We start from the raw sequence: 14,924 nt of genomic DNA, 5'->3' as shown, positions 1-14,924 counted from the left end.
TCTAAACGTTTTGCAGTATTTGCTTTTACTTTAGATCTGTTAATTCTTTTGAGTTAATCCATGTGTAAACTGTAAGGTTTAAGTTGAGGTTCTTTTTTTGCATAAGAATTCCAATTGTTCTAAAACCATTTGTTGGAAATACTATCTTTTCTCCATTGAACTGCTTTTGCATCTTTGTCAGAATCAGTGGCCATATTTGTGTGGTCTATTTCTGGACTCCCTGTTTTGTCCCATTGATCCATGTCTGTCCTGTTGCCCAGACCACACTGGCTTATTACTGTTGCTCTCTAGTACATTTTAAAATCGGGTGGTGGGACTCCCTCAAAGGTTGTTCGTTTTCAAAATTGTTACGGTTTGGTTCATCTGCTTTGTCATAAACACTTATAATCAGCTTGTCTGTATCCACAAAAAATACTAGACTGGTATTTTCATTGGAATTGAGTTAAACTTATAGACCAACTTTGGAAAAATTAATATGTGACCCTGTTGTCTTTTAGTCCATGAACACAGTATGTCCCCTAATTATTTAGGTCTTTTTAAATCATTTTTATCGATACTTGCTACTTTCCAGCATACAGACCCTACAAGTCGGTTTGTTAGATTTATACCTAAGTATTTCATTGTAAATAGAATTTTTCTTAAATTTCAGTTTATAATTATACATTATTCATATATAGAAATTAAATAGATTTTTCTCTATGTTGACCTAATGTCATACAGCATTTTTAAACTCACTGTTTAATAAATTTTTTAGATTCCTCACAATTTTCTATGCAGACAATTCTACCTTGTGCAATAGGGACAGTTTACATTTCTCCTTTCCAATCCATGTGGCTCTTTTTAAAATACTTTCTAACTTGTTCCCAATATTAGAGAGAAAGCATTCAGCCTATCTCCACTAAGCATGATGTGAGCTGTAGGTCTTTTATAAAATGTCATTTATCAGGTATGGGAAATCTCTCCTACTGTTGGGTGGCTGGGAGTTTATTTGTTTTTTGTCATGAATAGATATTGAATTTTATTTTTAAAAATTTTTGTATCAAAATGATTATGTGAAATTTCTTGTTCAGATTATTAATCTGGTAGATTAAATGTATTGATTACTGCATATTGAACCAACCTGTGGTTATTATTTTTGTTATATTGCTGTGTAAAATATAGTCATGTGTTTATATATCTTAACATACTGACATTTATATATTTTAAACTATTTTGTTAAGGATTTATGCATCTAATTTCATCAGGGACATTGGTCTCTAGCTTTTTTTTCTTGCATTATCTTTGTGTAGTTTTTATATCAGAGTAATTCTTATTTCATACAGAGAACTGAAAACTAGCCCTCCCTTGCTTGGGTTCAGGCCAGGATTCAGACCTGCATGTTGCAGACTGTGGTTCCAGCTTTGGATCCAGTTTTGAAGTTTTCAAAGGCTAGTCCAGGTCTCCAAGTCTTTGATCTGCTGGTTAAGGTCAGCCTCACATATGAGCAGCTCAAGGATGAACTCAGAAGTTCTTAAACAACATTATCATTTGCTTTGCCAGGCTCTTCATTTTCCATGACCTCTCCAGTACTTTCCAGGGCCCTGGGCCTTCTGTCTTGGTCTTCCAGCTAAAAGCTGGGGCTTCAGTTACCTCACTTTGCCACCCACCTTCTGTGACTGTGCTCATGTTTAGGGCCAAGCCGAGGGAGGACAGAGAGAAGAAAAGCAGTAGGAGTTTGTGCCGGGGTCCAACCCCAGCAGGTCCAGGGGTCCCCAAAGGTGTGGACGGAGTCGGCAAAGAAGGAATGACACGGAGACAGTGTTCAGTTGATCAGCAGCCTAGCCAGGATCTCCAGCCAGGATCTCCAGCCAAGTTCTGGTCTGAATCTCCAGAGAGGTTCTGGCTTGGATCTCCAGCCAAGTTCTGGTCTGAATCTCCAGAGAGGTTCTGCCTTGGATCTCCAGCCAGGTTCTGTGTCCATGTTCCCTCGCTAGGTTCTCCAGCCAGGTTCTGTCCAGGTTCTCCAGCCAGGTTCAGTCACCAGGTTCTAGTCAGGTTCTCTTGCCAATTTCTGTAGTCAGGTTCAGTCCAGGATCTTTTGCCATGTTCTCTCGCTAGGTTCTGTCTCTAGGTTCTGAGGCCAGTTTCTGTCCAGTATCTTTTGCCATGTTCTCTCCAGCGAAGTTCTTCTGTCTCTAGAGAACGTTCTGTGTAGGTTCTGTGCCTAGGTTCCGTCTCTCTTGGTTCCGTATTCTAAGTTCTGTGTCTTGCTGTCTTATTACATCTGTATTTATACCAGTTGATTCAATCCTATCAATCTCTATTACTGCCGGGGTCCAACCCCAGCAGGTCCAGGGGTTCCCCATAGGTGAGGAGGGAGTCGGCGAAGAAGGAATGACATGGAGACAGCGTTCAGTTGATCAGCAGCCTAGCCAGGATCTCTAGCCAGGATCTCCAGCCAAGTTCTGGTCTGGATCTCCAGCGAAGTTCTGGTTAGGATCTCCAGCCAGGTTCTGTGTCCATCTTCTCTTGCTAGGTTCTCCAGCCAGGTTCTGTCCAGGTTCTCCAGCCAGGTTCAGTCACCAGGTTCTAGTCAGGTTCTCTTGCCAATTTCTGTAGTCAGGTTCAGTCCAGGATCTTTTGCCATGTTCTCTCGCTAGGTTCTGTGTCTAGGTTCTGAGGCCAGTTTCTGTCCAGGATCTTTTGCCATGTTCTCTCGCTAGGTTCTGTCTCTAGGTTCTGAGGCCAGTCTCTGTCCAGGAACTTTTGCCATGTTCTCTCCAGCGAAGTTCTTCTGTCTCTAGAGAATGTTCTGTGTAGGTTCTGTGCCTAGGTTCCGTCTCTCCTCGTTCTGTCTTCTTACATCTGTATTTATACCAGTTGATTCCAATCCTATCAATCTCTATTTCAAAGGTTAGGGCGTTTCTTATCTCCATTCCAGGGAGTAAAGATTATGTAGCTTAAGCATGATTGTTCGTAGTTAAAGTGATTAATTACCCACCTGGCACTTAGTTAAGAGGTTTTATTCCCTCCCTAACTTCAGGGGAAAATCCCTACCTGGGGAAACAACCTTTCTCAGAGACCTTGGTTAAAACACATAGTGCCAAGAAGGTGAGCAAACATATTAAGAACAGTATGCCATACATGCCAGGTCCCTTGAAACAGCAAGCATGGACTGGCTCCCGGCATATTACAAAAGTTATGGCGTTTCTTATCTCCATTCCAGGGAGTAAAGATTATGTAGCTTAAGCATGATTGTTCGTAGTTAAAGTGATTAATTACCCACCTGGCACTTAGTTAAGAGGTTTTATTCCCTCCCTAACTTCAGGGGAAAATCCCTACCTGGGGAAACAACCTTTCTCAGAGACCTTGGTTAAAACACATAGTGCCAAGAAGGTGAGCAAACATATTAAGAACAGTATGCCATATATGCCAGGTCCCTTGAAACAGCAAGCATGGACCGGCTCCCGGCAAATTCCCCCTTTTTTATTTTTTAAAAGCGGGCATTAAAAAGAAAAAAAAACCCAAATGCTCTCTTGTATCCATTTTAAGAGTAGGATTGGCACTTTCCGCTATTACCTGAGGCCTGATCTATCACCCCAGGGAGAGCTTGCCAATCCTGCACTTTCCCGGGGTGGAAAGGCTGCAGTGGGGTTAAGGATAAGGCTCCTTGGGCCTACCTCCTCCCATGCCTTTACATTTACCTTTCCTTCCTCAGAAAAGCATGGACATACTTCTTGTATAAAACGTTCTGTCTGACTGGGAGTAACCTTAATTTCTCTGCTAGCAAGCATATGAGTTAAAAGATCAATACAGAGTCTTATTTCTTTAGACTCAGTATGGCACATCTTCTTAATCTAAAGATCAATACAGAGTATTCTTTCTTTGGACTCAGTATGGCACATCTTCTCAATCTAAGTTCTGTACTATCCACCTTCTTACCCTACTTATCCTCTATAGGGGGGTCTGCAGTACCCTGGTGGAGTCCTATCCGTCCCGAGTGTGGGTGTTCTCAATGGGGAGGGGAGCTTACCTAGGGGAATCCTGTTTCAGGAGTTCCCAAAGGTGTGGACGGAGTCAGTGAAGACTATCCACCCTCTTCCTACGGTGGAGTCCTATCCGTCCCGAGTGCAGGGCACTTACCTAGGGGTCCCTGTTCGGGCGCCAGATGCCGGGGTCCTGCCCCAGCAGGTCCAGGGGTTCCCAAAGGTGTAGACGGAGTCGGTGAAGAAGGAAGGACATGGAGACAGTGTTCAGTTGATCAGCAGCCTATCCAGGATCTCTAGCCAGGATCTTCAGCCAAGTTCTGGTCTGGATCTCCAGAGAGGTTCTGGTTAGGATATCCAGCCAGGTTCTGTGTCCATGTTCTCTTGCTAGGTTCTCCAGCCAGGTTCTCCAGGTTCTCCAGCCAGGTTCTGTAGCCAAGTTCCCTCGCTAGGTTCTCCAGCCAGGTTCAGTCACCAGGTTCTAGTCATGTTCTCTTGCCAATTTCTGTAGTCAGGTTCAGTCCAGGATCTTTTGCCATGTTCTCTCGCTAGGTTCTGTCTCTAGGTTCTGAGGCCAGTTTCCGTCCAGGATCTTTTGCCATGTTCTCTCCAGCGAAGTTCTTCTGTCTCTAGAGAACATTCTGTGTAGGTTCTGTGCCTAGGTTCTGTCTCTCTTCGTTCTGTCTTCTTACATCTGTATTTATACCAGTTGATTCCAATCCTATCAATCTCTATTACAAAGGTTAGGGCGTTTCTTACCTCCATTCCAGGGAGTAAAGATTATGTAGCTTAAGCATGATTGTTCGTAGTTAAAGTGATTAATTACCCACCTGGCACTTAGTTAAGAGGTTTTATTCCCTCCCTAACTTCAGGGGAAAATCCCTACCTGGGGAAACAACCTTTCTCAGAGACCTTGGTTAAAACACATAGTGCCAAGAAGGTGAGCAAACATATTAAGAACAGTATGCCATATATGCCAGGTCCCTTGAAACAGCAAGCATGGACCGGCTCCCGGCAAGTTTGGACCACAGCATCACTGATTGGAGAGGAAGGTTCTCTCCCTCCAGAGTTTTAGGTTCTTCCAGCCCCTGCTGCCTCTGCTAGGACACCCCTTTCCCACTCCCTCAGTCAGGACGAGAGGGTTCCCTGGAGCGCTCTGCACCTGATGGCCTCTCCCAGGTTTCCCACTCCCTTACACCCAGGCTGGGGAATGCCAGAGGGAAAATGGTCAACTCACTACCTGTTCAATTGAGTTTGATATCATTTAAAGTGTTTTAATTTCTATATAAATTTAAAAATATGGTTTAAGTGTTTAAAACACTTAAAATTATATGTCCTCTGGATAAGTCAATCTGAGTTATTTGAAAGTCACTCATTTTTAAAACCTTTAAAATGAATCGATGAGAAGGCCTAGAAAACATACGTTCTTGAGATGTTTTACTCTGTTTCCTAGGGAACAGGAAGTAGTTCTCTAATCTTCTATCTTATTCTTTCACCTTTCCCTCACCTTTATCAAGTGGGTGGATTTCAGAATGTCCTTCATGTACAAGACCCAGAACATTTGGGGCAAGTTGCTTATGAAACAGGTTAAAGGAGAGAGAGGGAAGGAGGGACATTTAGAACAAAGGAACGTCAAATGGATGTCAGTGGGGCTTTTCCCTAATGTACATTTGATTTATGACAACGTAACACCTGTATGCCACAGATCACTGACAACAGAACATCTTTCCTACCTGGTTGGAAAGTGATAATACGAATTTCGCAACATTGAGGGGGTGAGATAGGTTTCATCACTAAGCGAGAACGTATCCTGTATCATCCTGTCTTTTTCAGAAAATTCTAACCATGATCCCCACGGAAGAGGAGAAGCAGAAAATCCAGGAGGCCCAGCTGGCAAACCCTGAGGCCCCGCTGGGCAGCGCGGAGCAGTTCCTCCTCACGCTCTCCTCCATCAGCGAGCTCTCGGCGCGGCTCCACCTCTGGGCATTCAAAATGGACTATGAAACCACAGAAAAGGTAAGCACATAGGAGGAGAGGCAGCCAGTCCTGCATCCCGTGTTGAGGAAGTCAGGTTTGCATTGGGGAAGGGAGTGGCGTGTCATCCTCGAGGGAGGGGTGAGTTGATTATGATGAAGTTATGTCTGTACTGAGTGATCAGGATCCTGCCGGTGATGGGTTATTCTACTGTGTGTGCCTGGCACCAGCCTCAGACACGTGGTTGTGGGTTAAAACAAACTATTAGCTTTTCTTCTGATTCTGTTTGCTCACTGTAGAAAATTTGGAGCATGCAGACAAGCACAGTATAGAAAGTGATCTGAAACCCATCCACTTGATGATAATCATCTACACTGCCAGTGACTGTGGCAGGTCATTGGGCCCCTCTGAGAGCATATCTCAGGAGAAAGTGGAAGACAGTTGAGGACGTAACAGATTGCAAGGGGTTGAGAGGAGCACAGAAGGAAAGGGACCCGGACAGTAAAGGCATGCGGGGCGGGGGTGGGGTGGGGTGGGGTGGGGCGGGGCAGGGGCTCATGTTGAGTAGAAAGCAGAAGGAGCAGGAGTCCTCTCTGACTCGGGGCAGTATGAGCACTTTGGCCGCTGAGCAAATGGAACTAGTGGAGAGGAAAGGGAAGAGGGGGACAGAGAGCTGGAGGTGAGTTTAACGGAGAGGAAGTTTCAGAGGAGACGGGTTCAAAGCCCAGGTGGAGAGGCTGCGTGGCCTTCCCTTACTGCAGAGGGGAGAGCACCGTGCTGTACAAGGGCCAGAGAGGTGGCGTGGGTCTGGGGAGCTTCAGGAGGAAGCCGCTGCGTTTGAATTCATTTGGGAACCAAGCAGGGATGAAGAAACCTGGACTGCTCAGGTGACTGGGCATGACTTGATCACAAAACCAGTCAGCAGGTTTAGGTGGCTCTCTCCACCAGATTAGGTGGCGTCATGGAGAAAAGAGACAGATAGGTCAGCCCTGGTTGGGGACAGGCAGGGCAGAAGCTAGGCTGCAGAGTGAAGGTGAACCTCTGGCTCTGGGAGAGACTCAGTAAGAACATGGGAGTGGAGACCACATGATGACAGGAAAAAAAGGGACTGAGGCCATGAGGCTACCAGTCTGAGAGAGTGGGACTGAGGAAGGCCATGGGGGTGATGAGGGTGGTGGCCTTCTAGAAAGGACCCCATACCAAGAGGTGACTGGGCAGAGTGCCTAGAGGAGAGGTTAGGAGGCCTGGGTGGTCCAGGGACAGTGAGGCCACAGTGTCCAGTGTCATCTGCCTGGTAGGGGAAAAGCAAAGAAGACTGGTCCAGATTCTGAAGGAGCATGAGAGGGAGGAGTGTCATAGAAGTCAGCCGTGGTGGGATGAGAGGAGACGGGGTGCTGAGTCCTGCTTGTGCTTGGAAGATGGGCGGGAAAGGGGGCAGGCAGATTACTTATCCCCCAGCACACATTCCTGTTAGCCACAGGTCCCCACTTGGCCTCCACTGGGGAGACTTTGGGGACTAGACTTGCTCCCTGCCACTTTGACATTTTTCCTTGATAAGGAGCATGTGCAGATCATGTGGGATTGCCCTGTTCTGAGCAGAATTTGTTATTACCTTGTACAGAAATTAAAAGAACAAAGTAAAACCAAAATGAACATTATCATCTTCTTCCAATTTTTTTTTTAATTGAAAGGAAGTGGCAGAACCACTCTTGGACCTGAAGGAAGGAATAGACCAGTTGGAGAACAATAAAACCTTGGGCTTCATCCTGTCTACTCTCTTAGCCATCGGGAACTTTCTAAATGGAACTAATGTAGGTCTTCCCATCTCTTCTCCTTCCCTCCCTTGTTGCAGAATCCCTGCCCTCCGCTTGCTGGTGGAGGCTGTCATACCACTGGCTTTCCAAAGCACAACTGGTCTTCAAAAGACAACTTTTGTGTTTTCTTGCTAAAAATCTAGAAGAAATTTGTTTTTAAAACACCAGGGCCTCTGTATTTGAACCTGTATCTTGCTATAAATAAGAAAACTTAGAAAAATGAACACACTATTCCTTCGAAGGTCAGCTACTTTCAAAATTGGTTTGGAAGTATTTTCTTCTAGGCTTTTCTGTTGTTTGTCTGATGTATGTAAGTACAAATATTTGTGTTTAAATGAGTTTTTACTGATTTTAAAGAGAAAGGAAGTGAGGTGGGGAGAGAAAAAACATCGATGTGAGAGAGAAACATCAATCGGCTGCCTCCCGCACACCCCAACTAGGAATCAAACCCGCAACCTGGACATGTGCCCTGACCAAGATTTGAACCAGTGACCTTTCAGTACATGGGATGACACCCAACCAATTGAGCCACACTGACCAGGGCCAAATATTTGTTTTTTATCACTCAAATATTTGTCATTATATGCATTATAAACAGACTTGTTTGAAAATGGGCCTATCTTTGGCCAGGAAGTAGAGTAGAAATAGGCAAAGAGAGAAAAGGAGTGTAGATACCCAGATGGCAGAGTCCCAGCCTCCCAGCACCTTGCTTTTAGGGGCAGACCCTTGGGACAGCCCATGGCTGAGGGGCTGTGGTGGGGGAAGGGCTAGAGGCTCATCTCATTCTATGTGGCTCATCCAGGTGTGACCAGCTAGGAATGATAGAGTGTATGCCCTGGGAAGCTGGGTTGCCTGGCCAGTGTGGCTCAGGGGTTGATCATTGACCTGTGAACCAGGAGGTCACGGTTCGATTGCCAGTCAGGGCACATGCCAGGTTGAGGGCTTGATCCCCAGTGGAGGCGGGGGAGGGGGGTTGTGCAGGAGGCGGCCAATGTATAATTCTCTCTCAACATTGATTTTTTTTCTCTGTCTCCCTCTCCTCTCCTCTCCTCTCTCTGAAATCAATAAAAAAACCATATCTTTAACAAATATATATTGGGCTGCTCCAATAGGGCATCGAGTCTAACCTTTTGTGTCTTTCTAAGAACCTGCGTAAAACTTGTCCTTCCTGCCTTTTATTTGATGTTCACCTACCAGGCCAAAGCGTTTGAGTTAAGCTACCTTGAGAAGGTTCCAGAAGTGAAAGACACCGTGCACAAGCAGTCGCTCCTCCACCATGTGTGCACCATGGTGGTGGAGAACTTCCCCGACAGCTCCGACCTGTACTCAGAGATCGGGGCCGTCACCAGGTCAGCCAAGGTACGTGTGTGGCCCCGGAGCAGGGTCTGTCTCCCCCTCAGCTGGGTCTGTGCCCGTCCTCAGGAGCACAGGCTCCGTGAAGTAAGACACCCAAGGGCCACTTGCATCCCCTGCTCTGGAGTCTGTGACTATGACGCGTCTCGTGCCTCTTGGAGTGCACTTTTAAGATCATTTTCCCATCTCTGGTTCTCCGCCAGATTCTTTCCTACTGAGGTATGTGAGCAAGCCTGCCATCCCCGACCCAACTGCTGTGTCCACGGAGGAGCTGTGTTACTCACCAGGCTGGGTTCTCGGGCGTTAAAACTCCCAGCTTGTTTAATGTGGGCAAAGACGTCAAAAAGAGGCAGTTTGGCTCCTCCTCGGACTTCCATAGGACCCAGCAGTGAGGTATTGAGCCAGGAAACGGGCTTGCCTGGCCCCCTGCCCCGCAGATTGGCCGTCCCAAACCCAGAGGGAATGGGTTTATAGGGCTGTAACCGTACGTGGCCCTGGTCCCTCAGTGCAAGCCCCTAAACCAGCGGTTCTCAACCTGTGGGTCGCGACCCCTTTGGCGGACAAATGACCCTTTCACAGGGGTCGCCTAAGACCATCCTGCATATCAGATATTTACATTACGATTCATAACAGTAGCAACATTACAGTTATGAAGTAGCAACGAAAATAATTTTATGGTTGGGTCACAACATGAGGAACTGTATTTAAAGGGCCAGAAGGTTGAGAACCACCGCCCTAAATGCAGTGCAGAGTGCAAACCTTCGCTAAGGGTGGTGTGTGAGAAGGGAGACAGTGCAGTCGCTGGACAGCCAGCTGCGCCCCCTGCAGGAGCATCGCTGAGGTTCAACAGCCCAGAGGAACCTCAAATACAGCAGAGCTGGGAGATGTCAGGATCTTGGGGGCAACAGCAAACACACGGGAGGGGTGTGGTGGAAACTCCTGGAAACACAACCCAGGCCGAGGAGCTGAAAGCAGAGTGACTTTTAGGTCTGGGTCACATCGGAATCTAGTGTGAGAAGAGGAGAGAGTGGTGGGCAGAAGGGGGAGGAAGCAAAGGGGTCTTTTCTAAGGTCTGTCCACAGAGCTCTTCCTCCCTCCACCTTTTCCCACAGAAGTAGCTTGTGGGGACTCAGCTACTGGGACGCTCCTCCACCTGCCCCAGGACCAACAGGCTGGCAACTGCCAGGGACACTGAGCAGGTGGCCCCTGAGACAGCCCGGCAGTGGACCTGCCTTGAGGCAGGAGGAGGTACGGCCAGTGATCCCCCAGCTCAGAGGCTAACGAGGGGTCTCTTAGGAAACACTATTTCCCAGGCACCCTTACCATGTTCCTCTGTGCCAGGCACTGCTCTGAAGTCTTTGCAAATATTCCTTCTAAACCCAAACAAGGCAAAAGCCCCTGTGAGTATCCCCACGGGGGTTTTAGTTGCTGCCCTTCACCCCTGAGCACCTTTCCAGAAAACAGTTTGTTAGGAATAACTGAGACAAAGTCTGTCTGGCTGTCTAGATTCACCGTGGTCCTGTTTCCAGAACCCATCCAGAACAAATGGGTTCCCTTTTTACACGTGGTCCTTTGTTTTCCCAGGGCCTTGCCCTCTAGATGGAGCCTGTGTGTAACCAAAGTAGCCCTGGCCTGGGTGTCCTGACCCCAGGCTGACCCCAGTGACGGCCCCGGGATCCCCTCAGTATCAGGCCTTTTCCAAACTAATAACTAAATTACGTATTTCTGCCTGGAGCTTGGCTGCTGCCCACTCACTTCGGCAATTACTAGAGGTAACTATTGCCCCAGGTCCCTGTGACGAGAAGCAGGCTGCCCCTTCGCTGGGGCACATCAGAGCCGTCCATGTGTGACTGTGGTGCATTCCTCCAGCCTCCGGGAAGGACAAGAGTGCTCTGAAAAATTTTATGACCCATCTGTTCAGTTCATCTCGTACGAGGGTTCCTGGATATCATGTTTTAATTTACAGTTTTCAAAGACTTGCCTACGATTCTTTTCCAAATGTGGCAAAAAGAAAAGAAAGTTGCCGCTCGCACTGGGTTCATTTGCAGAAGGGTTTTATCAGTAAATAATTTGATGCCGAGATAATGACAGATCCACATGTGGAGAAATTCGAGGCCATAAATATGTTTGTATTTCAAGATGTAAATTTGGTTTTGATGTTTATTTCTTCCCAGAGGCCATTGGGCTTCCTGGTTCAGGTTGGGGTCTGGCGGTTTCAGCGCGTTTTCAATGTTCTCTCTCTGATTTTCAGGTTGACTTTGATCAGCTTCAGGATAATTTATGTCAGATGGAGAGACGATGCAAAGCTTCATGGGATCACCTCAAGGCAATTGCAAAACATGAAATGAAACCCGTTTTAAAACAACGAATGTCAGAGTTCCTGAAAGACTGTGCTGAGCGAATTATAATTTTAAAGATTGTCCATAGGAGAATAATTAACAGGTAAGCAGAGTGAGGAACATATGGGAACCCCAGTTAAAGGGCATGTTGAAAATATTCTGCAAACCGAGATCTGAAGGTTAAATTTACAAAAATTGTGTGATAGATAAATTCTTGGTATATGGCCAGGGTGCCTTTGATGCACATGTTTGTTTCATGGGCACTTAATTTTTCTTACACACACACACACACACACACACACACACACAATACTATAATGCCATTGAATCTTAAGGTCAGAAAGAATCTTAGAGATGTCATTCACAATTCCTCCTTGATCAGGACTTGAATCTATAACATCTCTGATAAGCTAAGCTCTGAATCTCCCTGTCTGTTTGAACAGTCCTGCCTGCAGACAGCACACGTTTTGTGAGGCAGATTGGCTTTTTAGAAAAGTTCCTTCATTTAAAAACATTTTTTTATTGATTTCAGAGAGAGAAAAGGAGATGGGGAGAGAGATAGAAACATCATTGATGAGAGAGAATCATCGATCCACTGACTCTTGCATGCCCCCTACTGGGAATTGAGCCCACAACATGGGCATGTGCCCTGGCCAGGAATCATATCATGACTTCCTGGTTCATAGGTTGATGCTCAACTACTGAGCTACACCCGCCGGGCAAGTTCCTTCCTTATATGATCCACAGTGTGCCTTCCAAGACCTTCGACTCATTGATTCTCGATGGTGGCTTTGTGCTGCAGTCTGCCTGGTGCCACCCTCTGGACCAGCCTTCCTCAGAGTCACAGGATCCAAGAGGACCCTGAGAGACACAGCAGTGATGTGTGAGGCCCTGCTTCCCTACAAGGAGGCTGGCAGGGATCTAGGATAGCTCCAGGGCCATCCAGGGCTATCTCACCTGGAAATGGAGGCAGCACCCAGGCCAGAGCCTGGGTCTTCCTGTGTCCCAGGCCAGGGCATTGCCTACCACGCACCACCACTTTCTTTCCCTTTGCTCCGTCACTCTGATCTCGGGGGTTTGAGCGCTCAGGGGTCCTGGGCCTTGCACCTTGGCAAGCGAGCATGCAGCTCTGCAGACCTGTGGTGTGTGGTCGGCCTGCAGCGGACCAGAGCCCGGGTGGCAGGCCCTGAGACAGCCCCACTGCAGCTGTGTGAGGAAGCCCTCCCTGGGGGCCGTCTCAGCTGCAGCCATGCCAGAGGGCTGCTCCTCGGCACACTCCCCGGGCTCTGCTTGAGCACTTTGTAAGTTTCCAAACAGATGTGTGGTATTTTCATAAACATTTCATATTTTTTATTCTCTTTTCTCTTCCCTCCCTCCTTTCCCCTTCTGCCTTGTTTCCTTCCTTCGCCTTCCTTGAAGTCACACAGTACTTGCATTTTTAATTACAGTGGATGTACAGTATTCTATTAGTTTCAGGTCTACAGCACAGTGATTAAACACGTACATGCCTTACAAAGTGATCACCGGTAAGTCTCACACCCACCCGGCACCATACGTAGTTATTACAGTGTTGACGACTAGATTCCCTGTGCTTCACTTCACCTTCCTGTGACTGTTTTTAAGAACCTGATTCTGTTGTCCGCCTGGGAGCCCTCTCCCAGCTTGTGTCCTTTGCTGCTTTGGTAGCCAGACCTCCTGGGTCTTGCTCCAGACCATTCGGGTGGGTAGGCATGGGGATGGGGGTCATCTTTAACTGTTAGGAACAGGAATAAGGAACAGAGTCTTCCCTCTAGGTTGGCAACTATTCACTACTCAGTGCTTTTGGAATTTGGTTGTTTAAATCCCTCACTGCACCCCATTCAGACCGCACAGCTGCCCTCTGGGTGGAAGGACATTACCCGAGATGTTGTCAGATTTCTCACTGAAATCCAAGCACACTCTGCTTTTAATGGGATCACGGAGGGAGGCAGGGCACGTGAGCTGCTTTGGCCCTGCATGCTTTGTATGATACAAGTGATTTCCCACTTAAAACTACTCAAATAAACAAATAGTTTTCATTTGGAATATCATGAAACTGCAGCGATTTTATGAAAGTCTTGTAAAGCTGTTCTGCCTGGTCACATTAACCATTTTATCCTGGATGCATGAAAACTCAGTGCTACATCTATTCCTTAAGCTATAATGTGTGTGTGTGTGTGCCCATGCGTGTGTGTAATTATATATACACTAGTGGCCTGGTGCACAGATCCGTGCACATTGAAAGGAAATTAATTAGAAGAAATATTTTAATATCACTATTCGCCCTTTCTCTATAAAGAAGTGTCAGAGATGAAGTCTCAGAGGTACACTGTGCCAATAGGTGGTCTTCAGAAATACTCTGTCGACGCCACCACTTTCTTTCAGCTTCAGAATATCAACAAAAACAACCAAATTCACAATCGACAATGACAGATAGAAACACATGCATGCGATTGGCGCCAGCGAGAGCTTTATATGTATCTCGCATGCGCAAGTCAATGTTTATTTTTAAGTTGCCAGTGCACATCATATGTACTGGCTGGTTGGTCTGCCAGTTGGACGGACGGACGGACAGTCGGTCACTTAACCTTTTATATATATAGATAATTCTCCTTGGTAAGCTGGTCACCGGATAATGTTGCTCTCCTGTGACCTCAGTCCCTGTTTACTCACTATTGGTCACCCAATGGGATGACCTGCATGAGCCAGGAATTCACTGTAGTTATGGTGGGAAGGCTTCTCTGAAGATGTGATATTTGGGCAGAGACCTATAGATTGAGAGGGTGCTACCATGCTCTGGGCACAGGGAACAGCTGGTACCGAACGCCTTGTTAGGGTCTATGGTCCTCCCAGTGGAGTGACCCCACCCCTTCCCTCAGTTCCTGCAGGACTCCATGTCCCCCTAGGGTCCCCAGTGTAAAAGGAAAGGTTAAGATGCCACACAGGCCCTGAGGTGGGCTTGTTCAAGGAATCAGGAGGTTCCATTGTGTCTGGGGTCACAGTAGATACAGTCAGAAAGGTAGTAGGCCAGTTATGAGAGACCTTGTATGGCGATATCACCTATTGTTCATTCATCTGCTGATGGATATTTGGCTTCTTTTCTACTTTTTGGCTATTATGATTAATGCTGCTATGAACAGTTATGTAGAAGGTTTAGTGTGAACACATATATTCCTTTCTTTTGGGTATATGCATAGGAACAAAATTGCTAGGTCGTAAAGTAGCTCCATTTTAGCTTTTTAGGAACTGCCAGGCTTGTCTCCAGCAGACGAACCATTTTTATGGCCTCATCAGTGTCACTTGAGGGTTCCAGTTTCTGCACATCCTCACCACATGCATCATGGCCTGTCTTTTTCATTGTATGCATCCTAGTGAGTGTGAAGGGCATCTCACTGTGGTTTTGATTTGCATTCCCCTGATGACTAACAGTGTTGAGCATCTTTTCATGCACTTATTGGCTA

General features: G+C 46.7%; 1 protein-coding gene across 17 annotated transcripts in view; it reads left to right on the top strand.

The window, feature by feature from the left end:
• FHOD3 (formin homology 2 domain containing 3) overlaps positions 1-14,924 on the top strand; it is a 415,178-nt gene that overhangs the window by 383,533 nt on the left and 16,721 nt on the right. For all 17 annotated transcript variants that reach the window (XM_036321024.1, XM_036321008.1, XM_036321023.1 and 14 more), the window contains 4 exons: positions 5,799-5,981; positions 7,631-7,750; positions 8,951-9,112; positions 11,358-11,548. In XM_036321024.1, the coding sequence (XP_036176917.1) occupies positions 5,799-5,981; positions 7,631-7,750; positions 8,951-9,112; positions 11,358-11,548 (656 nt within the window). The remainder of the gene's footprint in view (positions 1-5,798; positions 5,982-7,630; positions 7,751-8,950; positions 9,113-11,357; positions 11,549-14,924) is intronic.

The sequence above is a fragment of the Myotis myotis genome, unplaced genomic scaffold (assembly GCF_014108235.1).
Source record: "Myotis myotis isolate mMyoMyo1 unplaced genomic scaffold, mMyoMyo1.p scaffold_m19_p_9, whole genome shotgun sequence".
Classification (NCBI taxonomy): Eukaryota; Metazoa; Chordata; class Mammalia; order Chiroptera; family Vespertilionidae; genus Myotis; species Myotis myotis.
This window is presented reverse-complemented; position numbering and strand designations above follow the sequence as displayed.